The sequence below is a fragment of the Beta vulgaris genome, chromosome 5, assembly GCF_026745355.1.
Source record: "Beta vulgaris subsp. vulgaris cultivar EL10 chromosome 5, EL10.2, whole genome shotgun sequence".
Lineage (NCBI taxonomy): Eukaryota > Viridiplantae > Streptophyta > Magnoliopsida > Caryophyllales > Amaranthaceae > Beta > Beta vulgaris.
The window spans coordinates 56,221,969-56,245,710 of record NC_079206.1 but is presented as its reverse complement, the minus strand read 5'-3'; the positions used below and the strand labels follow the sequence as shown (position 1 = coordinate 56,245,710).

Sequence of the window (23,742 nt, the reverse complement as noted above, 5' to 3'; positions counted from 1 at the left end):
ACAAGCAGCGTCTGGTTCCACTCATGCAATATGAAACCTGTTGTGAAAAAGTGATTGACAGCTTGGAACACCTCATTCCCGAGGGAACCCCAGTGAAGTTTGAAAAACTCAGCCGTGGACCCGTCCAATCCAGGTGATTTACCCTGACCAATACCAAGCTCATCTTCATTACCTTGGTAGATTTTTTGCCTTATACTTTTAGGCATTTCTCTATCAGAATAGGTTCTTAGGCATTTATTTGGCTTACAACTTACACAGAATAAAATAGGATAATACAATACTGAATACCCTCGTGTAGTCGTGTGTGCGGAAAGCTAAAATCTGCAAGCGCGATAAAACACACGAGACACTGAACAAAAAACGGCTTCTCTTCTTCAGTCATCTCTTCAAACTTCTTCCTTGATTTTGTATACTACTTATTCTTCTAAGGTTTGACCTCTTCTTCTACCTCCTCTTTCTTTCTCTCTTTCTCATAAATTCTTGACTTGTGTATGCTTCGATTTGCATTTTTCTCAATGAATTATTCTTCTTGGGTGCTAAAATATAGTTGCCTCGATTCTTGTCTGGGGTTTTAATATGTTTGTGTTTTGTTTTGTGTATATAAATTTTTTACATTCTAACTTATTTTTACCGAGCTTCAAATAACTCATATAATTTGTATTAATTGTAAAACAAAAATTTCCTTGATTTGTTTACTGAATCTTGCTTACTCAGTTGATTAAGATTATGGTTGATTCTCAGAATTTTGTGAACCCTTTGTTGATGATGTTGAAGGAGTTGAAATTTTTTATGGGTGTTTTGTAGTTTTGATTGTTTAGAAACACTTAAAGATATAAGTTCTGTAACTCTTATAGCCCGTTTTGTTGTTGTTTATAAATGATTAAATGGTGGTAATGGGAATGAATTTTAAGTGTAATGCTATAAGGAGAGTACCCTTAAGATTTCCATGGGGAGGCAATTTCAACACCCAAGTTTACGTTTTCTTTCATAGGGATGCAATCTCACCCCTAAGCTTGTGTTTTTTCTTTAAAGGGAAGCAATTTTCATTACCACTCATTACCACCTACAAGCTGTTAGGTAGTATTAGATGGTAATGAACATTGTAAGTGGAATAATAGACATTTTACGATAAATCAACATTACCATGGGAATTCACAATGATTTTCTTCACAAATTTACATACAAAACTCATTACCACCATTTATAACCAATTATCAAACGGGCCGTTCTGGTGTTTTTATTATTGAAGATTAGTTAAAATGATTAGCAATTTTATTGTAATTAGTATGTACAACTATGTGACTCGGACTCTTCATAATACATCAAGTAACCACATCGAATTCTCGTGAATGTGCATGGGTATGGACACTTTGACGCTACATTTTGGGCAAAAGATGTGGATTCTTATTATGAGATTGTTACGGGAATTATATAGGAGTTCCCAAGTTCGAATAATATGAATGCATAGTGGAAAGTAAGTCAGAGGTTGGTTTTAGTGTTAAAAAAACCTGGTGATTTTGATTAGAATTGAAGCTGGACAAGTGTTGAAACGCCTTGCATATTAGAGCCTCATCAATCCATTTTATTGCCAACTTTATAGTGTATATGGTCATTGCTATGTGTGCTCGTTGTAGAATAGTATTTGACTAAATAGATTAAAAGGAGCAATCTTCTTAGTTAATTATATCAAGGAGATGGAGATAATTAGAGGGTGGGTTAGCTTGAATTTGTGTGCTAATTTTGGAGTACACATATCTCATATGATAGTATAGCCTGATGCTGGGACATGAAAAATGGAAATGAACCACGAAGAAAATGCTATTGTTTGAGATTGTTGAAGTGTGTTGTTAGTCATATAAGAACAACTCCTGTTGGTAATATTAGAAATACTCTCTCTACTTGGACTTATCCAGCTTTAAGATGACCAAAAAGAGTAAATATCATGTTTTTGAAAGAGCTACTTCTGTTTTAGGATGGAGGTTGTTATTGGATCAAATGCTCATCAACTCTTGCAAATTTTTCCGACAAAGGTCACACGTTACATTTTTGTTTGCCCTGTGCTTCGCAGCTGTGAACCAGAATGGACAAGTCCTTTCTTGTCTTTTGACATAATTTGTTTCAAAAAGTTTTTTTATTGATAGTGAACGGACTCGGGAGTAATAGAAACTTTTTAGTATGAAAATAGAAGTGCAGGGAAAAAGATTTTCGCTATACTTTTACTTATGAAATGCATAATGCATTTGCTTTTGATCTCAGATTCTCAAATATGGGGAAGGACGCAAAGAAAAAGGGGCCTGCTGATAAAGGCAAGGGAAAACAAGCAGCCAGCGGCAGTGATGAAGGTGCTTCAAAGGGTAAAGGTGGTGGAAAGGGAGACAAGCTTGGAACTTGCAATTTTGTCAAAGGTAGGCTGCATTTGTTTTGTTACCCTGTTCTCTTGCTTTCTCTCACTGTGTTATTTTTTCCATTACTGAAATTGAATTGTTGGTATATATTTTCCAGCTAGGCATGTATTATGTGAAAAACAAGGGAAAATTAATGAGGTATACCAGAAACTGCAAGAAGGGTGGCTTGACACTGGGGATAAAGTTCCACCAGCTGAGTTTGGAAAGGTATGTTAGAATAAAACTGCTGAAAAATCTAAAGTCTATTAAATCTAGTTTTCTTATATGACTTGTGACTTAGCACGATATTTACAAACTTGTTGTCATGACTCATGAGTATTGGTGATTGGTGGGAAATAGTGATTAGTGGGGCAAGAAGTGGTCCCTAGTACAGCAGTGAGCCAGTGAGGCAGTGAGGCAGTTTGCTGCTGTGAATGCTGGACCAAAGGGGTGCAGAAAGCGTGTAAGAGGTTGAAGTGTTCTGTTTTATTTTTGATGATAGGTTGGAGTGACACACTATATGTAGGTGCAACCATGTCAGGGTCGTGGATATGTTGTACTTAATATAATGAAGAATTTGCCAATAACTACCTTCTATATACCCAGTTGTTGAATGGCTACCTTTCATTGCCAAGTCCTAAAAGTGGAGATTTTTGCTACCACTTAATGGAGATTGTCTATAAATCTGTGGAAGAGTCATTGTCACATTCTCATTGGTCGATAACCCTCCCCCCCCCCAACCTCTACCTCCCCTGCCCTTCCTTCAGTGTCTTTCCCTGCCCTTCCGTTGGCAACCTCCGTCTCCCCAGTAGCTCACAGGATAAATTCTAGATTTCTTGCAATATCAACTATTTGCTTGGACAAACAAGAGAATATTAGAATAACATCTGGTAATCAAGCTCGTCAGTAAAAACTCACATTCAGATTAGAAACCATCTAAAATTTGTACTTAAAGAAGTGCATAACCCGCCATAACCCATCAACAAAACTAAAATACCCATATTTATCTTGTACGTCTGGACTTTGTTAGTTTTGTACCTGTGTCTTGCTGCCAGTTGAAATTTTACATATATTGTGTAACATATATTCTGTGACCTTAATAAGGTGTCTTGGGTTGGTATAGATTTTTCTCTTTTGTCTCTCTGAATATTTTTGAAAGGTAACCATAATTACTACGTAAATTTGAAAACATGTGTTATGTGGTGAAACATCATTTGTCATCTGGAAGCTACCATGTGGTGGAGTTTTGGAAAGATAGTGCTTTTACTTGTAGCAGTGCACAATTTTGTGTATATACATATGAGTGGCGGACTGGTGGCTACCTGATCAATAGTGATATTTGCATTTCTAGATGAGCAGGAAGTCTGATTTGAGGACATTTGGTCTGGTGATTGGGTCACTTACTCTTGTCCAATGCTAGGAGGGAGATCACACCATTATCTGGTGCCTTCACCATGGGTATTAAAAGTTCATGGTAGTTTATCTGTTATTTGCTGTTCAATTGTATTCGCTTTCCTCACAATATAAGTAGAGAGAACACCTGAGTGTGGGGCTTTTTTTTTAGTAAGATCAGAAACACCTTACATTGCCAAACAAGTTAATGCTTTCCTGTTCTGGAAGACCATTTTTTGTTAAGGTCTCAATTATTGATGGTCATTCTGCTGAACTAAAATGCTTCAGCTCTTGTGGCTGACCTTTAACCTAACCTTTTTAATATCAAGTGTGTAAAAAAGTACAGAGAGATCTTATAATCTTTGTGCACTATACAGCTTATACATTACTACTGTTCTTCCCTTTTCAGTTGGCTGCTCAATACTCGGAATGTCCTTCCGGCAAAAAGGGTGGGGATCTTGGATGGTTCCCACGAGGAAAGATGGCTGGCCCATTTCAGGAGGTTGCTTTCAGCACTGCTGTAGGAGCCACCAGTGGACCGTTCAAATCTACGTAATCATCTTAAACTTATTCTTAGTGATTGTTTGGTCGAAGATAGGAAGTAATGTTTTCTAGAAAATTGTTTTTTCCTTGAAGTTCCATTCCTAAGGATGTGCAATATTGTTTGGTTGATATGGGAAGGGCAAAGTAAATAACTTCCCCATCTTATGGGCAGTAAAATTTCCTAGGAAATGCGACTTCTTATTTTTCGCCAACCAAACAACTTTACATTTTTCCACTTCCTAGGAACTTCTATCTCCACTTTTATAGGTTAAGACAAACAAGCACTTAGTTACACTAATCTTTTGCGAATTGCTCTTTCAAATGTTTTTATTCTTATTGTTACCTCTACTTCATCTCTGTCTCAATTTATATCTGCATTTTCAGGCATGGTTACCACATAATATTGTGCGAAGGTCGAAAGGCTTAACGGAACTTGCCAAAGTTGCCTTTTCATCTTAAATGATGAACGTGCTGCGCTGCTGGAAATAACTCTCTTTGTACAACTGTTGGATAGATGCCCTATGGTACACTATGGAAGTTTTTAACTGGATATTTGCGTGATCAAGCTTGTGATAAATTATACATGTTAGCTTGTGACATGGTTTTCCCCTTTTTCTACTACATGCTGTCTGTGGTTACAAATTCTGATTTGCTGGTTTACGTTCGTGAGTCTGTAATCAACAATAATTATTATCTGACAGAAGACAGAAAAAAGGCGAGGGCATGTCTATGGAAACATTGCTGCATATAATCACCGGAAATCTAACAAGGTCCAGCATTTTTTATGATGGCAAAAATTAATCTAGAACAGAGCGGGCTGCTTCGTATTTGACCAAGTCCCTCTCATACCTGATTATTATTGAAACGAATTACTTGACTAAAAGTGAAACTAATACTTCCGCCTTTTCTATATACATGCAACATGTTGACTTTTTCACAATTCAATGCAAACATTGACCGTTAATATTTTTAATTATCGATTAGTAAAATTTATTAAAAAAAATTGATATATTGAATTACATTTTGAGACTAATCCAACAATATTATGTGATAGCATTTATATTTATACATTAGCTTTGGAATGTGGTCAAAGTTAGTACTTGAAAAATGTAAAAATTTTAATGTTGCATGTATATAGAGATCGAGGTAGTATAAATAGATTATTTTACCAAATTGTATAATTATCAATTTTTTTGATAAGGTAAATGACCTTATTAAACATGTAGATTAACCAATCTTAGCTAAAATTTATTACCTAAAGAATTTATTGTGGAGTTTGATTTTATGAACTCAAAATCATCGAAAATATTTCACCACTAGGTCAAGTATTACTTGGTATTACTTGGTAATTTCATGAGTTTATTACCAAATTGATTCATGTTGAACTACAACTCTTCACAAATATGTACAGTGTACACAAGATTTTAAACTATAGTTTGCACGAGTTTTACTGTAAAAAAAAATTTAAAAGACACATTGTTTCTAGAAAAACAAACTTTTGCTGAAGAAACACCGATATTTTATTAAAAATCCTTTCTTTAGAAACACGTGCTGATGAGAATTCTGAACCTAAAAATTGTTCCAGAAAAAATAAACATAAGAAGAATCATTGGAGCGCTTAAAACAGGCATCAAATGGCGTAATAGCGATTTCTATTACATCATAATTGCATAAGAATTATCTCTCATGGCAATACAACAAATTCTGAGTATGGAAGTACCAAAATAACAGGCCAAAAACACTCCATAAACTATTTACGGGGATTAACTCGTCCAATAGCTACAGGAGACAGTAGAAGCAAGACAACATAATCTAACTCCGCGAATGAAGGCTCTCTCATGATAATAAGCCCTTACATAGAAAGACGAGCCAAACCTTAGACGCGATATATATTTTGCAGGAAGACATCCCAGAAAAATCCAATCTTCATACATAGATTCACGTCATTGACAGCCTTCTAGGAGCTGAAGCAGATTAGTTGTTGGAGTTTTCATGTAGCAGCACATATTCTCGACTGCAGAAATAAATTTAGTCAAGAAACAAACGTTGATCCAAAAGGTGGACTTAATGATGATGAATAGTTACCATTAATACCACCAAACTACAACTTACCTGCTATTGCCAAATTTTATGGTATCCTTCTCAAAGAGCTCATAATAACGTTGAGGTTCAATAGCAATGTCCTGTGAATGAATGCAGCAGATATAGTCAAGCCATCAAGCAAAAGTTATCATGACACCAGAGCGTATGAAGGATAATTAGAATGGCTTACATTCACGAAGGTCTTATTTGTGCTTCCCAGGTCCATCATGTATGGCCTGTCAATTGACAAGGTTAAGATTGTTACGAGGCCAATTTCATTGTTTTTCCACTCTACTGAGAAGTACAGAGCAATTTCGATTAAAAAAACTCCTTGCAGTCATTCACAACTAACAGGTAAAATTCATTTTTCAACCTTATTTTGGAGCAAATTGGATTACATTCTCTCCTAGCATTATTCATTCCGAAGCGTATTGTAACTTATATTATTACAATAAAATTTAATTTACAAACATGAGCATATAACAAAGAAATTGATGCTGCTATCGAAAGACATTTTTCGTCAAATGAATGATGAGTTTCAGCAGAAGGGATGGCAAAGAAATTAGGAACAAATTAACAAAGTAGATTGAAAGTCCTTTGGGAAATTTTTCAGCAATATACTGCATAAGCTGCCATAATTAAGAAGTAGTCTGTTTTCTGGAAAATCTTGACCAGATAAGGGCAGACAAGATATGTGCCTTACCTTACTTGCTTCGACATCATGCCATCAGGTTGCTCTTTTTCAACTTGCCTGACCAAACATTACGATTTGTCAAAGGGTACCAACTAATAATTAGGGGGAGAAATGCTTGTAATAAACTTACCGGAATTGAAGGACTGCATGTTGTTTGCTACAAGAGGGATGATCTGTAGGGATATCAGCTACCCTCCTCTCTCTTCCAAAAAGGTAACAACTCTGACGATGCACGTAAAGTGGCTCTGTAAAATAACAAGATGTAATTACATCAGGACCCAACAGTACAGAAAAGAAGCATTGGCTTTTACAGCTAAAATATTCAATAAACATAGAATAGCATGCCGAAATAAAAGAATGACAGAGCACATTTCAGCAAAGTATTAAAAGCAAGCAAATAAGCTAATAGCTCCCTAACAAGAGTTTCAGTCTTTCAATCAAGTCCCTATTGTCTTCTTCCTCACAACATAGCTTTAACTTAAGTTGCTCTTTCCAACAGTTTAGACTTGATCGAGAATCTAACTCACCCTGTCCTCACAGATGCATATGCACCATGTCACTGTCTCCAAGCATGTTCTTTACTTCTTTCTAGAACACGCCAAAATTAAATTTATATTTCACATCTAAATAGGATATCTTTCAACAACCAAAGAATAGGGGAGGGATGAAAAGGAACGGGAACTCCCTACCTCCCAAAAAAGATAATGGACACTTCTATTGGGATCAATAAAAAGAATACTAAAGCCTTCAAGGTGGGAAAAGAAAGTACAATACAAATGAATATGGATCCATCTAACTTTGACAAGACTACATTCAAGTAATAAAGGGAAAATCCAACATAGGCTCATAGCAATATAGGTAATTGTTTCTGAATTATACTGAATTAACATCTCATACACAAAATCAAGCGTCTTTCTATAAACTTATTAGTGGAAGGAGGTCTACCGACTGAATATCGGAAGTAATAGTAACTAGGTTTATTGTCTGAGAAGAGAGACATTTAGCAAAGACCACCAGTAAGCCCAGGCTCATGAAAACACATAAATTTGTAGGTTTAAGCACATAAAGATCGCCTATCACTCATATTTGGCTACTAATGGTGGACACTGGACAATCAGCCATTTTAAAAATTTGCATAAATTTTCAGTCAAGTAAAGTTTCAAGTATTCATACCCGTCCAGAAGGGAAACTCTCAAGTATGAAGTCCAGTTTGTTTTTATTTGGCAGAGTTGGGTACTAAAGACAGGTAATTAAATTGAGATGAAGCGTCTCAATGTCATCAAATTGTCATATGAGGCTATGTTCTCTTCACTTTATTTTATAAACTTATTCTTGTTGGAATCAAAACAGACCAGCAAGATTAAGACCAGATCAAATCAGACTTTCTTAATCTGGTTCACTAATACCATAATAAATATAATTTCGTATTTGTAAAAATTATAAAATTAATTTTTAAACCCAATAGGGAATCGGGTCAAAACTGTAGTCAACTTTTTTATGAAAATAAAGATTTCGATCGAAATAAAAATACAGTTAGAAAATTAAAATCCTTTCTTTGGCCCAATTATCAATTAGAAGATTTAGCTTGTATGAATCGTTATTGGTTTGAATATAAAACTACATGTTGAGACGTATACAACAAGATCCCACAAGGATATGATTTTCCTTACAAATGGGTGTGAAAATATGGTCAAAGTTCACCCATACTACAAGACAAGTCCAGACTAGAGCAGACTATAAAGATTTTCAGACCAAGTTACCTTATTTCAGGTGAAAAGAACATAGCCTAAATGTTGCACAGCTAACAACATTTTGACTAGTAGCGCAAGATTCAGTACTTAAATAGGCAGTGTTTTCATAGGGATTTTTGTGTTTTAAAGGTGTTACTTTCTAACTCTTAGAAATTGGAATTAGTCTAGACTTAGGACCAAACTAGACCTTGAGTCTTGACACATCCTTGGGAATTTCTCTAATAATGCTGTTATTGCTGCAATTAAATCACTAAAAATTGAAAAGAAAAAGGGAACGAGAGTAAGAAAGTTTTGCAAGTTAGTTGCATTGCAATAAGCACAAGGACAGTACGAAACCACGTTAACCTATGAGAAGGATAGAATAGGACGAACAGCTCTTTCGAACCTACCATCTAGCACTTCACCGCCCTTGAAAACATACAAGCGCCATCTTACAGTAGGTTTCCGAGCATCAGGAGGCTCAGTGAAAAGCAGAGTGACACCTGCCACAGAAAAACATCATATCAGAAGAAAAATGAAGTTCGGCAATAGGCATCCAGATGCACATAAAAAGCTCCAGTAAGCAAAACAAATTGCCTTATATTATTCAGATTTAAGCAAAATAATGATGCTGTAGGACAAATCTTGGATAATATCTAACTCAATTTAATGATACAGGTATCTTATTGCATTGTCATGCACATGCTTACATGCATATTTTGCTCTCTACAGAAAAGCCAAATTGATAACTGGGCGTGATTAGCTCTGAATTCTGATTCTCGAAACCGGATACATTAGATTTCCTCATACAGACTGTTGAAATCCTGGTTCTTGTTTTCTAGTTGTCATTTTTGTTTTAGTCTTGGTTCACCAAGACCTGGTTTCCTCATTTACTACACGTCAGTTTTGTTTCTACATGATATAAAACCCAAACGAAAACCTTTCAAGATAAAACCCACAAATCTAAATCTCAGAAGTCACTTTTCAAGTGCATCTGTTCATCTAATCCAGCCCCAAATTTTTAACAGATATACACCTTGTTTGGTGATAGCAGTTTGGTTATCTAGCTTTGAACAAGATTTAACCGCCAAACTTCTAGCTTGATTTTTATGAAATCAGTGGATGGTCGATGGTGCTCCGTGCTAGCACATTGAATGGATCTGCTAACCCGATATAACCTCCATAAACAAGTGTTTTCGTGGACTTATGCTACTATGTGCAAACAGCAGATATCTCAAAGAGGTCAGCAATTCAGCATAGAATTCCACCACCATGAATAATACAACCCTTTCTCCATTTCATTACATAATAACCCATCCACACACACATACACACCATCTCTCCCTTCCCTGCGTGGCTCCCCATTTCTCTCTGTTCTCTGCTACTCATCTGTCTATTCCTCAGACCTTTCCAGCCAGCCTTATTGCTCGACTCTTGCTCCAACAAGAATCTATTGTGGATCTTTCTTGTGGTATAGTCAAGGAGGTCGAGCCATCCATAAGAACACGGTCGTTATTCTTTACCTAGGCTGATTAGATTATTGTTTGCTGGACTGGACTGAACTCATAGTTCAAAAATGCAATTTCAGTTACGATCGTTGTGACAGTCACGATGATGCAGGAACGGGGATGATAAAGTTGTCGTACCACCAAATATCGGCTCAGAGCATGAGCTATCACTTGAAACCGCCTAATACGCAGTTTTTTACACCTTTACAATGCGGCTAGTATCGGTTCAATAGATGTGAAAACCTTTAAGACATGACCAATACGATATGATGCGGCTTTGTTTTGACACCATGACTGAACTTAATTTGTGTTAAAAACTAAAACTGTGAGAGGAAAGTAGTTGAGTTGAAATGAACTGAAGTCTGAAACTGTGAGAGAGATAAGCTGTGATTAACTGAATGAATTCTTATTAATTCAGTCCAAAAGACACGGCCTTAACCTTTCCTTTTCTCCAAACATAGGCATGAATGATTTACCTTTTGGGATCCCTTGTGTGATTAGGTTGTGTTTGCCATTTCAGATTATTTAACGTGGATGCAATCTCTAGCTTTCAACTAATGCTTCTTCATTAATGTTTATAAAATCTGGATAGCATCTTTGAGAAGTCATAAGAATAAGTATTAATTAGTCCAACAACTTGTTCAAATTTTCCCTTCTGTTTTTTAATAGATGCTCCATTTTAACTTTTACAATATTCAATGACTCTACTTTGACCATATTTTTCTATATATATATATATATAGAAGTGAGTTCATATGAGAACGCATACTTATATGAGAAATGAGAATAAATTTTACGCGCTATAACTCTTATGAATAAGTGATGTAATGCTAATAAAAAAAGTGATGTAACTCCATAAAAAAAAAGAGTATTAGAAAAAAAATTCAAAAAAAAATTTCTTTTTTTGGGCTCAAAATTTTTTAGGGGGGTATAACTCTAATGAACAAATGTTGTAACTCTAATCCAATCATGTGGTTGAGATTCATTCTCATTTCTCATGTAAGGAACATTCTCATGTGATCTAAAGTTGTGCATTGAATGATGAGCAAATCAATATAGATCATCCGCTTAAAAGCGGAAGGAGTAGTTTCTATCAATGATACCCGGTTCGCGATACGGTGCTCCGACCGGCGACCCAGGTCCGACGTTCCCAATCGAGGGGCGAACGCGTTCCAGATTGCCGAGGGTCGTGAATCCAAGCGAACCCTTTTGGCCGGAGAGATTAAAGGCTCAGTCGAGAATTTAGGTCAAATTTTCAAAACCTAGATATGCAATTAACCATATACTAAGTAATTGTTGAGCATAAAAATAGGGGGCTTTTGTTTGTATAAGTGTTTCGACTTTCGAGTGTTTACTCGTGCTTAATTTGCATTTTCTTTTGGTTTGAATTTGTTGGATGTTATTTCAATGGAGTGACGACTGAAGGTAACCCAAATCAATTTCTGGTTCATGGGTCCACTTCCCCAAAAAAAAATATAAACAAAGTACAGTATTTTAGTTTGTATTTTGTAATTTGATGAAGTTATGAAATATAAACATATGCTTGAAATATGTTAATTTATGATATTCTCATTTTGCCATATTAATTTCATTTTTAAAAAATTATGATAAAAAATGTACCCATCGCACCCGATACACCACCCATCGTACCCAATACACCCATAGGTAGTGTACCACTGTACCCCATAGCCGTTCACGTTCCCCGAGTCGAACCGAATTCCGTACCGCGTATCATTGGTTTCTATAAAAGTACCAAAGAGTTTCTAACCCTAATCTGAGTGGATTCTAATGACCAAAAAAAGATATAGGAAATAATAAACAATTGAAGGACAACTTTATAAATGATACTCCCTTTCTCTCAAAGGATTGCCCATTTTCTCATTTTAGTTTGTTATTTGGATTGGGTCTACCATATTAACTTATTCTTTCCTCAATACAGTATTACTCACTATCTTCTTTCACATCTACTTTCCCCTCTCCCATCAATAGAATATTACCTACTATCTCTAATTAAAACTAACATTTTCTCTTTTCTTAATATGATATTAACCATATCTTCAATCACATCTGAATTTTGTGCCCAAAAGAAAAGGGCAATGCTTTAAGGTCCAAAGGGAGTAGTAAAACTCTATTTTTTTATTAAAAAAAAAAACAAGAGATTTTTTTTTTCTATTCAAAGCGAAGTTGTACCTTCTCTTGGAATTTGCTTAAAGAAATCAACTGCGATAAATAAACCCCGAACCAAAAAAAAAAAAGTACAACTAAAAAAAGCCTCACATTGTCCAAGATCATTAACCTGATTAACTGCATTTGTAAAAACTCTATAGAACATACAATGTTAGACCCAAAGTTCTAAGAGCAACCCACTCCTCTAGTATCTCTCCCTAAAGAATTCATCATTATGGATTATAGATGGTAAATGGAAAGAATATTCTTACTTAGAGGTGATAGAGTCATACAAGTTAAACAAACGACCAGAAGGTATACAACTTTGGATGATTCTTAGTGGTCACACCAAGCATCTGTCTGACCAATGGGGACCAGTAAGAAACTTCCAATAGACCCACCGGAAAAAAATGTTAAAAGAGAAAGACCCTAATATTCAACATATTTTAATTCAAAAAGTTGTATAAAAAAATGACAGATAATTGAGACAGGGGAAGAGAACAAGACAAAAGAGACGGATTTTGGCGACTGGCCTCCACTTGCCATTACAACCTCTCAACCCGCTCTCTTGTCCCATATTAGCATAATTCACCAGCATCTCTACCCCTGCCCCAAAGAAAAAAAGAAAAAGGGGATAACCTACATTTTGTGCTCCTTTCATCTCGGTTGTTGTTAAGAATCAAGGGCTTATTGACAGGAAAGGGGCATAGAAGTTTAGGTATAAACCAATAGCTACACTGTCTGCATCCTGTGTGTGGTTGGTCCAATACAGGGAGCCTGAAAATGTCAATTCAGAGGAGATTCAACTTCCTTCCACTATAGTTCTTTAACTTTAGTTGTCATTCTTCCAAATCATAATTGCTTTATATCCTTCAAAACCTCTTACCTGACTATCAATAACTAAAAAAATCAACTATGCCATGGATGGTATTCTACTATCTACAAGGCTGAACAACTGTGTTCTTCGCCAGCTTTCTCTCAAGTTTTGGATCGAACCAATCCATTGACACAAGAAAAGCTCAACTGAAGTCGGTTACTCCGACACCTTCATTTACCTCAAAAACGGGGTGTCGTGTCGTGTCCGACACGACACTTTACTTGGATACTTCATTTTGAACTAAAAACTTGGCTTTTTTCTACAAAATAGCCGAGTCGGACACTTGGATACCCGTGTCTGAGTAACATAGACTGTAGTATCTTTTGCTCTGTGCAACAAAACAAGGGGTTGATGGTTACCTCTTACTCGATTTGTTTCTTCAGCAAGCTTTCCTGATAGCTCAAATGAAGGTTTTGCCTGCATATAACAATTGATACAAAAACTGAATCAGCAAACTCAAACAGCCAGCATAAAAACATAGTAGCACTTACCCGGATTTCGTTCTCTCACTATCAGTTGAGAAAGTAGAAGCTATTTTATCCAAAAAAAATTATAGATAGATTTTTTTTCATTTCATTAAACGAAATGAAAAAAGCAGCCTTCTTTATGGAAGGTAAGAAAAAGAAAGACAGAATCGGAATTATAATTAGGCAATTTATTTAAGAATCAGTTTCAGTTTTATCTTTTCTCCCACCTGCAATAAAGCATAGGTATTTACTCTTATCCGGCGTATTTTCCGCAAGGTAACTATCTCGGTTTCATATCGAAATTTATATGAATCTTTGAAAAAGGCTTTCCTTCATAAGTAAGAAAGAAAAGAATTACTATCTTTGGGATTTGATCCTACACCGCCGCTCAATACCTTAGTCTTAGTGGATCGACTCTATTACATAAGTTATAAAATGATAAAGAGTCGGTCTCAATGCATCCAATTCCCACAAATAATTATTAACAGGAATATGGCAAACAGAGAGCAGAGCATATACATATCAAGGTCTCAGCTAACTATACCTTCTCCTTTGTTGTCAATGCCTGCTCAGCAGCTTCCATTTTTGCTAGTGCATCACTAGCGTCATCTCTGCTCAAGCAAGACAAAAAGATAAGTAAACATTGTCAAGGCCTACAGCTCACCAGAAGAAGAAGCAATTACACCAAAATATTGATGAGCTTCAAAGAAACTATCAACAATATGAATTTCAAGGTGACATACTAAATGTTACCATCAAAGGAAAAAGGAACCAGAATCTTTTTAGATGAGAACATAGATAAAGAATAACTGGCAAGACTTCAGCATAGAACTCACCGCTGTTCAGCTCCTCTAGATTCTTCATCCTGAGATATAAAACAGCAGAACTTCAGATATAAATATATAATACAAAGAATCACACACATGATCTAACAACTCCCACCCATAAAGAGGAATATATAGCGTTGCACCTCTATAAATGAAGTGGAAGCTACCCTTTCATTCAGAATAATAAGACCCAAACAGCTACAACGATCAAAGCATCTAATAACCCAAAAAATCAACCCTTGAAAATATCTTTAGTAGTGGTGTAAAATCATGGAGCAGTTCCAATAGTTTTGTCATTTCTGACATTAATCATGAAATTCAATACCCAAATATACTATGAATTTTTAAATAAACCCTTCTGACTCTTTCTTCGTATGTTACAGAAAACTGAACAATTATACAATAGCTAACTTATGCGGCAAGTTCGGATTATTTAGCTACTACGTTCACAGAAGCAATCACTATAAAGTGACCAAAGCAATTGGGAAATTATCGAGCACCTAATGGCTAATGCGTTAGAGCCAGTTGAGCATAGAGCCGTAGACATATGATGATGAGTACATTTAAAAAGACTTGGTTAAGCATAATTCATGAATACTAACAATATAACCACACTCAAAAGCAAAAACGACTTTGACAATTTTCCCAAATTCATTAACAAACATATCGGAACAAAAAGACGTCTGAAATGAACCAATACAAGGTCCCAATTATTATTATATTCAAATTGCAGTTACTTGAGCAGAACTAAAAAAAACATAACAAAGTAAGGTTTGGATATCACCAGACACCTCATCACGTGCTCTGGAGCGAGAAGCAGGGGGAGGTGATCGTGAATGGTGCCGCCTGTGGTGGCGATGATGATCTGATGGTGACTCAGACTGCCGGTGTCTTGATCTCGAAGATCCACCATCTGTGCCATCTCTAACTCTGCCTTTTTCACTATCTCTTTCTCTTTCGGTCCGCTCTCTTCTGTTCCTAGGAGCTTCCTTCTCGAAATCCCTTTCCTTATGACTCCTCTCATGCTTAGACTTATCTCTTCCCTTTCCATAATTCCTCTCATGTTCCCTCTCTGAAGCTTGAGCTCTTCTCAAGCGTTTGGTTCTTGGTGATGGAGACCTTGACATGGGAGAGCTTGATTTCTCTTGTTTGGGTGACTTATCTTTTCCCTTTCCATAATTTCTCTCACGTTCTCCCTCTGACGCTTGAGCCCTTCTCAAGCGTTTAGTTCTTGGTGATGGAGACCTTGACACAGGAGAGCTCGATTTCTCTCGTTTAGGTGACCTAACTCGGCTGGAATGCCTATCCCTCGTTGGAGAACCACCCCTATCCCTGTGAGAACTTTTATGACGAGCTTGGGATCTTTCTCTACGAGATGGGCTCTTATTAAGAGGAGAGCTTACATCAGGAGATCTTCCTCTTCTACCAGGTTCACCATGATCCCTCCTTGGGGAGACCGGACGCCTGGATGAATGACCCCCTGATGGAGATCTAGGAGCCACTGAAGGACTCATCTACACACCAGAAAGAAATTTACAGTCAACTCGAAATTACTTGCAAACACTGCATTTTTCTTGTTTTTGCCAATGTTACAGGTTACACACAACAAATTGATGGATATTTTAGTTACAAAATATTGACGAGTGACAACTACAATCAAGACGAATTACTATAATCAATAGCTACTTTAGATAGTAATATAAATGAAAGAGAAAGACAATTGATGTTACACCTAAAGCTGGGAAGCTTACAACAAACAGATCACATCTTTTAAATTCCTTTTGGGTTGGGCATGGTAGCTTATCTAAAAGTGTAAAAATAAGTGAGCAAATACAAGAGACCAATTACAGAATACGAAGTCAAATACCACAGTTCAATAACAATTCAAATTACAACCAATCTTCATCTCTTATGTTCCAGTATTACACATCTCACATCTATCAACTACCATTTTCAATCATATTCTTGTTTTATAAAATTACAGATGTATAGTGATTAAGGAGCTATCACTCATAACAAGATAAATCAAAGATTCATAACACCCAAAGAGGCAAAACCCACCACATCAAATTCCACTCATGCAACTGAAGCTAACAACCATAATGTCAAGAATCCGTACACTTAAACCTAATCAACTAAACAAACCCGTTACCTTAAAATGTAAAACTCACTACACCCTTTATTTCGAGTCGTAAATCATAACAATACCTCTTAAATAGAACTTAAAATCACTCTTTCAACAAAAAGAAATGATTGCTTCACCAAAATACATCTAAAACCCCAATTTAGAATCATTGCCTCTTCCAAACACCTCGACATCACAAGATAAGAACACCAAATTTTAAACAATCCCATCACCCACCTCCCCAAAATGCCACCTTTTAATCCCCAAATGTAAATTAATGTAATTATTCAAACAAAAAAAACTCACATGTCATAACACTGTCACAAAACATCCAGTACATCAAATTACACCAAACCAAATCAAAAACCAAGAAACCAACAATGACAATGGAAATCATACCAACATGTGTTGTTAGCACATTAGAGCAAAGCAAGATAAACCATATCCTGAAACAATCTATTTCGAGAAAAAATAAGAGAACCAATATATATGTGTTAGGTTTCATAACATAAAAAGTAACCTTACATTATTTTGGGAAAATCCCAGTAAGTTGGGCAGTGATGGGAAGCGACGGCGCCCTGACAACCGACTACGGAGTGGCGTGCGTGCGTGCGGGCGGGCGGACGAGAGAACTGAGTCTGCACGTCTGGGCTTTTGGGCTGCTTCAACCCCCGAGTCACCTCTATCAAGTTTGCTTGAAATTATATATGTAGCGCATTTTTCATTTTGGAAATGAAAGAATAAAGATGTTATCTTCTAAGGAATTTCATACAATAATCCCAAGTTTGATTCATAGAACAAAAATATTCTCAAGTTCAAGAAATTAATTTCAAGGTTTATAATGTTGTTATGTTGGGTGTATTTTTTTTTATTTTTTTATTTTTGATAGGGAAAGAAATCTTAGGAAAATTTCTCAATCAGGAAGTCAACCTAAAACATTCTTGCAGATGAAAAGAGAAAAATCAACATCAAAAGAAGGATAGAAATACATAAGGGCCGAGTAAGAGTGACCATGATGAGCTATAAGGTCTGTAACCTTGTTCGCCTCCCGAAAGCACTGTTGAACCTGATAGACATCAAACTTAAGAAGATTAGTAGTAATATCAAAAATAATATTACTAATTTCTCAAGGAACTTTTTAGAATTTTCTAACAGCATTAATAACAGCAGCATTACTATTAGATAGTTTAGAACCATCAAAGTTTAATTCAAATAAGCCTTGGGCAAGAGGGGACCAAACTGATCCAGGTCCAAAACGAGGAGGACTACACTTAGGAGCCACACCCCCACAAGATAAGGAACCCACTTCTTCCAAAATAAGAGCCTTAATTAGCCCAGGAAGAAGCATAATTACTAATAATAAAACTAGCCTTCCTCGAAGACACGACTTCATCATTAAAAATAAGTTTATTCTTAAAAAACTAAACAAAACACCAGACAAAGGAGAAAATTAGTAATATATATCTTAGAAGAAAGAATAAGGCAAGCTTTCAAAACAGATCTAAAAGAGGAAAGATTAATAGTTTGTAGGCAAAAAGGAAAAGGCCAGTCAAAACTAGCATTAAGATGCTTGCAAATGTCTAACGTGTAAGGGCAAGCAAACAAAGGTGACCAATAACAAAAATAATAACATACTTAACATTAGAATTAGTTAGATGAACTAAGCAAGAGATAGATATAGAAGCTTTAAATATTATAGATAGATCATAAGGTTGAACATTACAGCTTTTCCACATTATCCATAATCCATCGGAATAACCTAAAGTTGGAACTACATCAAAAGCATGAAAACCACATTGGCTAATCATTGCTTGGGAGGGGGGAGATTGTGATTTCACTTTACAAAGCATAAGGATTTTGACATTATTATGCAAATAAAAGTCTTGGATTTCTATCAAAGCATTCTTTTTAGCACGACCATGAATGTTCCAACATGCAATAGACATTATTTAATTAATTTCAAAAAAGGGTGGAAATATGTCTACCAATATACTTAGAAGGAAGAGCTTAGTTCCTTTTCCTCTTCAGGAAAGATGAGGCATCATCCTCATCCTCCATGTCTTCGATCCTCCTCTTTGCTGACCTAGATTGGGAAGAGAGCTCCAGTGGGTTGGAAGCATCCACTCCCATCCTTTCCATCTGCTTGACTATAGAGCTGCCAGAGTGTAGAGAATGAAAAGAATTTTTAGCAAGAGAATTACTCTAATTAAGAGAATTATCATCTCGCTCTTCAATACATAAGGTGGCATTATCAGCATCATTATAGAATAAATCATTAGGGGAGACACTTCAAGAGAAGTCAAAGCTAGATACGTTCTCATCAAACACGTCAGAAGCACATAACACCTGGATAGGAGGAGGGGCTGAATGAGAGGTGCAGACCTAGTGGCACCTACAATCTTCTTCTTAGCAAGGCCAGGAGGAGGAGAAACTCGAGGTAAGAGAGGCCCAGCTTCCTCATCAGAGGATTCATCAGAACATAAGGTGTGAGAAACCACCAATTTTCCTTTGCAATGCTCACTATTGATGATAATGGAGTATTATTATTATTATTATTATTATTATTATTATTATTATTATTATTATTATTATTATTATTATTATTATTATTATTATTATTATTATTATTAGATGGTTGCACGATTGCAATGCTCGACCGTATCAGTGATTCCACCAAAATAAGTGGTATATGTTTGAAGTCCATTTGAAGTTTTACTATTTTACACAAAAGTTGAAGTTAATTTAATTAAAATTATGGACAATCATTAATTGGTTCGAATCAAAAGCTGAAATTGGACTAAAACAATCCAATACCATTTTTTTTTTTCTTCCACTTGAAAGTTCAACAACGGTAATTAGGATCCATATGTCACGATATTATTTTTAATATTAGACTATTATTATTATTATCATTATTGTTGTTATTATTATTATTATAATAACCTTTAATATTATTATTATTATTATTGTTATTATTATTATTATTATCATCAACAACATTATTATTATTATTATTACTATTATTATTTGTGTTATAATAATCATTATCATTATCATTATTATTACTATTATTATTAATATCATTATTATTATTATTATTATTTATTATTATTATTATTATCATTATTATAATTTTCATCATCATGATTATTATTAGGGGAGGATCCACTTGGAGGCTAACTAAGTAGCAAACTTTTTAGCGCATGATGTGTCATATTTATATATAGTTTTTAGGTGCATTTAGAATCATTATATAGCATTTAGATTCTTATTGCATTATATTCCTAAGTTATGTCATTCGCCTCCTATTCGGTATATTTTCTTATTTTTGATAAATTTCAGGTATTGAAAATATATTTGGAGTTTAATTAGTTAGTCTTGAGAATATGAACACTTGAAGGAAGGTGCATTGCATAAGAATTGCTATCGATTGTACGAGTTTGAGCGAAACAAGACGAAAAATCATTAGAAGAAATGTGGAAAAAGAGTCACATTTACTTTTTTGTCCATAACATTTAATGTCATTATGATAATTGAATAATTTCACTAGATTTGGAAATTATACTTGAAGATATTTCCAATAATATGTGGCAATGCGGCACGCCTCGAAGAGACTTCTAGTCACGGAGTTATGTCTTTTGGGAGTTCAGACTATTTTCTGCTAGAATTTATTTTCGTACGTGCAGACCACTAAGTCCGTCTATTTAATGATTTATTCGACCTTCCTTATCTTGTAACTTACTTTCCTAGTTATATTAGGTCACCTAGTATTAATTAGATTAGGAATCTCTCCTCTCTCTCAAGTTATTTTTATTTTTAGTTTAGTTTCTTCTCCTTTTTCTCTCTAGCTTTTGACTAAACCCTAGTTTTCCACGTTCTTTATTAATTCATGATATCTATTTATTTTCATTGATTTATTCGATTATGCTTTCCTTTGTAGATTTAGACTTCGTTATTTATTTCATGTTTGAGTAGTTTTTTATTTTACAAGATTTGGGAATCCATGTTTATAATGTTATGAATCTTGATTGATGTTATTGATGGTTTGATTTTTCATTGATATCTCTAATTAATTAGTGTTTTATTATTATTGATGCAACCTAATCAATTGTCTGATTAAATTTTGCTAATAAGAAATAGAATCGAAATATCGACTTTTAGAGACTTGCATACAATTAGCACATCTGATTATGTTAGCGACGGTACTGCATATATCGATTTGGAGCATTAATACCTGACTGTAGGATTAACTTGTGCTCTATATATCTCTTGAAAAGAGGAGATCAGGATTGGTATGCATTCGCAGAGCCTGTTTTGCAAAGAGTGCTTTATTAAATAAGTGAACATTCAATTCCCAAACCTCCTCTATGCCTTTGGGGTTTCAAGCAGATTTTAACTTCGCCAGTAGGTAGGCTTTATTGATTTTGAATTCCTCCAGAAAAACCTCGTAAACGTAGCATTCATCTTATCTGCTATTCTTTTTGGCAGGAAGAAGATGGACAAGATGTGCTGGCATATGGCACCAAAAAAATCCGTTGATTAAGAGGACAAAACCTACATACGAGAGTGACATATGCTTCCAGTCACCTACTTTCCGACGAACCCTTTCCAATAGTGGTGCATTTATTTGTGCTTCTGCCATCCACATCAACGGTGCATCCCAAGTACTTTCCAAGGTTGTTGTCAGAAGGTGTCCCAATTATACTCTTCATGTATCGTTTGGATCTCGATAGGGTGTTGGGACTAAACTTGATCATTAACTTTGTGCAGTGAATAATTTCTCTTGTGACCTTGTTGAATTTATGCAACATTTAGTTCACTACACTACACGCTTGGGGATCGGAGTTGCTTTAAAAAGGAGAAGAGAGGCGTCAGCGAAGAACAAATGAGACACCACATGGCTGCATTGTGCTACTCATAATCCATGGATCTTACCCTCCCGTTCTGATGTCACTTATCAATCTAGACGAAATCTTCATGGCCAGGATAAACAAATAAGGAGATAATGGGTCTCCCTTTCTTAAGCCACAGGATGGCAGGAATCTTTCCAAAGCTCACTATTGATGATAATGGAGTACGACACTGTTTTCACACATTACATAATCCACTGGACACACTTGGAAGGAAATCTCATGATTGCTAACGACCACTCAAGGAATTCCCAATTGACCTTGTCATAAGCCTTAAACATGTCAGGTTTTAAGGCATCAAGGTATCATGTACCTCGCTTGTATCGCTTCAATTTCATGATGTACTCATGAGCAATTAGGCAATTATCCACTAGTAGCCTATCGGGGACAAAAGTATTATGCCTAGAGGAAAACAGAATGCCTATTATACAAATAAACTCTAAAACTTAAGTAGTTATAAAAAAAAAAGTACTCAAAAAGTTGAGAATAAGAAGTCAAAAATTAAGGTCAGATTGTCTGACACAAGACTAACTCTCAAACGCAAAAGCTAGTTAATGAAATCTATTTTCTGAATTGAGCAACCACTTAGATAACAAATGTTAGTCATCTTATTGCTTCTATTATGGATGTACCTTGTACTCCCCTCCTTCCACTACATAAACTCGATTGGGAGGATAAAGTCAGTACAATCTTATTAGGAATAATGGCTATATTTATTCTTTTTTTTTTAAAAAAAAAAGGGTTTAGTTTGAGGCTAACAATAGGTAAAAGGGGATAATTTAAAACAACAAATTGCTAGAATTAATCATCCCCTTCAATAACCAAAACGGGATAGTCTTAGTCATCAAATGATGTAAGTGTTGTTAGTGGACATTTCGCTCCAACTCTAGTAAGTATGGGGTGTTTGGTTTCAAGAAACTGCGGACAAGGATTGGAAAAAAATAGAATTTCAAGTACTCCCTCCATCCCATAATATCGTGTCTAGTTCTTTTTTTCACGGGAATTAAGGAGAATGAATGGAGTAATAACATAGTTCTCCATAAAAAATATTTATTGAAGTATTCTTTTGGTACTTTTTATCTTAGAACTACTTCTTATTTTCTTTTTCCTTCAAACAAAAAAAAAAAAAAGCAATAAATGTCTCTTGGAATGATGTAAAGCAACCAATAGAGGCACACATTAAAAAGAAAGATAGGGGTATTTTGGAATAGTCTGTGTACAATTATAGTTGAGGATAATCTAGTCCAAACAAATTGATAAAAATAAAATAAACACAATATTTTGGGACACTCAAAAAGAAATGTAAGTGTCAAGGAACGGATGGGTATTATGTTTGTTTCATTTTCTTAATGGTAAGGAGAAAGAGCCCTATTGAACCGCAACCTCGCTTTGGTCAACCCGATCCGACTTTGCAAGCAAGACCCCTAGGAAAATGGTCAAACAAAATCCTTAGCCCCAAAGTGCCTACGATGGGATTTGACCCATGAGACACAAATCAAACCACTATATTATTAAATACTACTTAGTATATCATTGTAATCCCCACAATTTTAAAGAATTTTTATAAATATATTCAAGTATTTATGTAGTTATATTTAAATCCAAATGAGTTTGGAAAATGATTTGACTATTTAAAAAGGGTTGACTATTTTAAAAGTCAAATGAAATTATTTTTCATAGCTTAATAAAATTAGAAATATTTTAATTAAGCATATTTTTAGTAAAAGTTTTAAATATTAAAAGTATGCTAAAAAAGGAAGTTTAATGGAATCGAAAGTCCAAAAAGGGATAAAAAGGGAAAGAGTCATTTGATGACTAAAGTCTTAAATAGCCCATCTTATTAGTCATCAAGTTTCATTAATTATAATCTCTTTTCCTAAGCCCATAAAGGGAAGCCTTTATATAAATATATCCTAAAACCCAAATTATTTCACCCTACACATTATTTTTCTCCAATTCTCACGTCACTTTCTCTCTCCCTCTACTCAAATTTTTCTCTCTCCTCTCCGTGCGCCATTGTTGCTCGTTCTCTCTCAA

At 35.2% G+C, this 23,742-nt stretch overlaps 2 protein-coding genes across 2 annotated transcripts; one reads left to right on the top strand and one right to left on the bottom strand.

Moving 5' to 3' along the window:
• The first annotated feature begins 268 nt into the window (after positions 1–268).
• LOC104894021 (uncharacterized) lies at positions 269–5,055 on the top strand. Its single transcript, XM_010680179.4, has 5 exons — positions 269–429; positions 2,257–2,405; positions 2,503–2,612; positions 4,186–4,328; positions 4,704–5,055. Exons 2-5 carry the CDS (start codon positions 2,267–2,269, stop codon positions 4,744–4,746), a joined length of 435 nt encoding a protein of 144 aa, XP_010678481.1. The 5' UTR covers positions 269–429; positions 2,257–2,266; the 3' UTR covers positions 4,747–5,055.
• An 890-nt stretch (positions 5,056–5,945) lies between these two features.
• Positions 5,946–17,548, bottom strand: LOC104894020 (FHA domain-containing protein DDL). The gene is made up of 11 exons (XM_057395190.1): positions 17,321–17,548; positions 15,462–16,184; positions 14,680–14,708; positions 14,388–14,454; positions 13,736–13,793; positions 9,236–9,328; positions 7,226–7,340; positions 7,105–7,152; positions 6,592–6,637; positions 6,432–6,502; positions 5,946–6,333 (listed from the first exon to the last, which is right to left on the bottom strand). The coding sequence occupies exons 2-11, from the start codon at positions 16,182–16,184 to the stop codon at positions 6,294–6,296; spliced, it is 1,290 nt and encodes a 429-aa protein (XP_057251173.1). The 5' UTR covers positions 17,321–17,548; the 3' UTR covers positions 5,946–6,293.
• Between the last annotated feature and the right edge of the window lie 6,194 nt (positions 17,549–23,742).

Excerpts from the sequence above, each read along its gene's own strand:
- LOC104894020 (XM_057395190.1), bottom strand. The coding sequence starts at position 16,184 with ATGAGTCCTTCAGTGGCTCCTAGATCTCCATCAGGGGGTCATTCATCC. Across the intron at positions 14,455-14,679 it reads TCTAGAGGAGCTGAACAGCG|AGATGACGCTAGTGATGCAC; the intron begins GTGAGTTCTATG and ends TTGCTTGAGCAG. Across the intron at positions 6,638-7,104 it reads ATGATGTCGAAGCAAGTAAG|GCCATACATGATGGACCTGG; the intron begins GTAAGGCACATA and ends GTCAATTGACAG.
- LOC104894021 (XM_010680179.4), top strand. The coding sequence starts at position 2,267 with ATGGGGAAGGACGCAAAGAAAAAGGGGCCTGCTGATAAAGGCAAGGGA. Across the intron at positions 2,406-2,502 it reads AACTTGCAATTTTGTCAAAG|CTAGGCATGTATTATGTGAA; the intron begins GTAGGCTGCATT and ends TATATTTTCCAG. Across the intron at positions 4,329-4,703 it reads AGTGGACCGTTCAAATCTAC|GCATGGTTACCACATAATAT; the intron begins GTAATCATCTTA and ends CTGCATTTTCAG.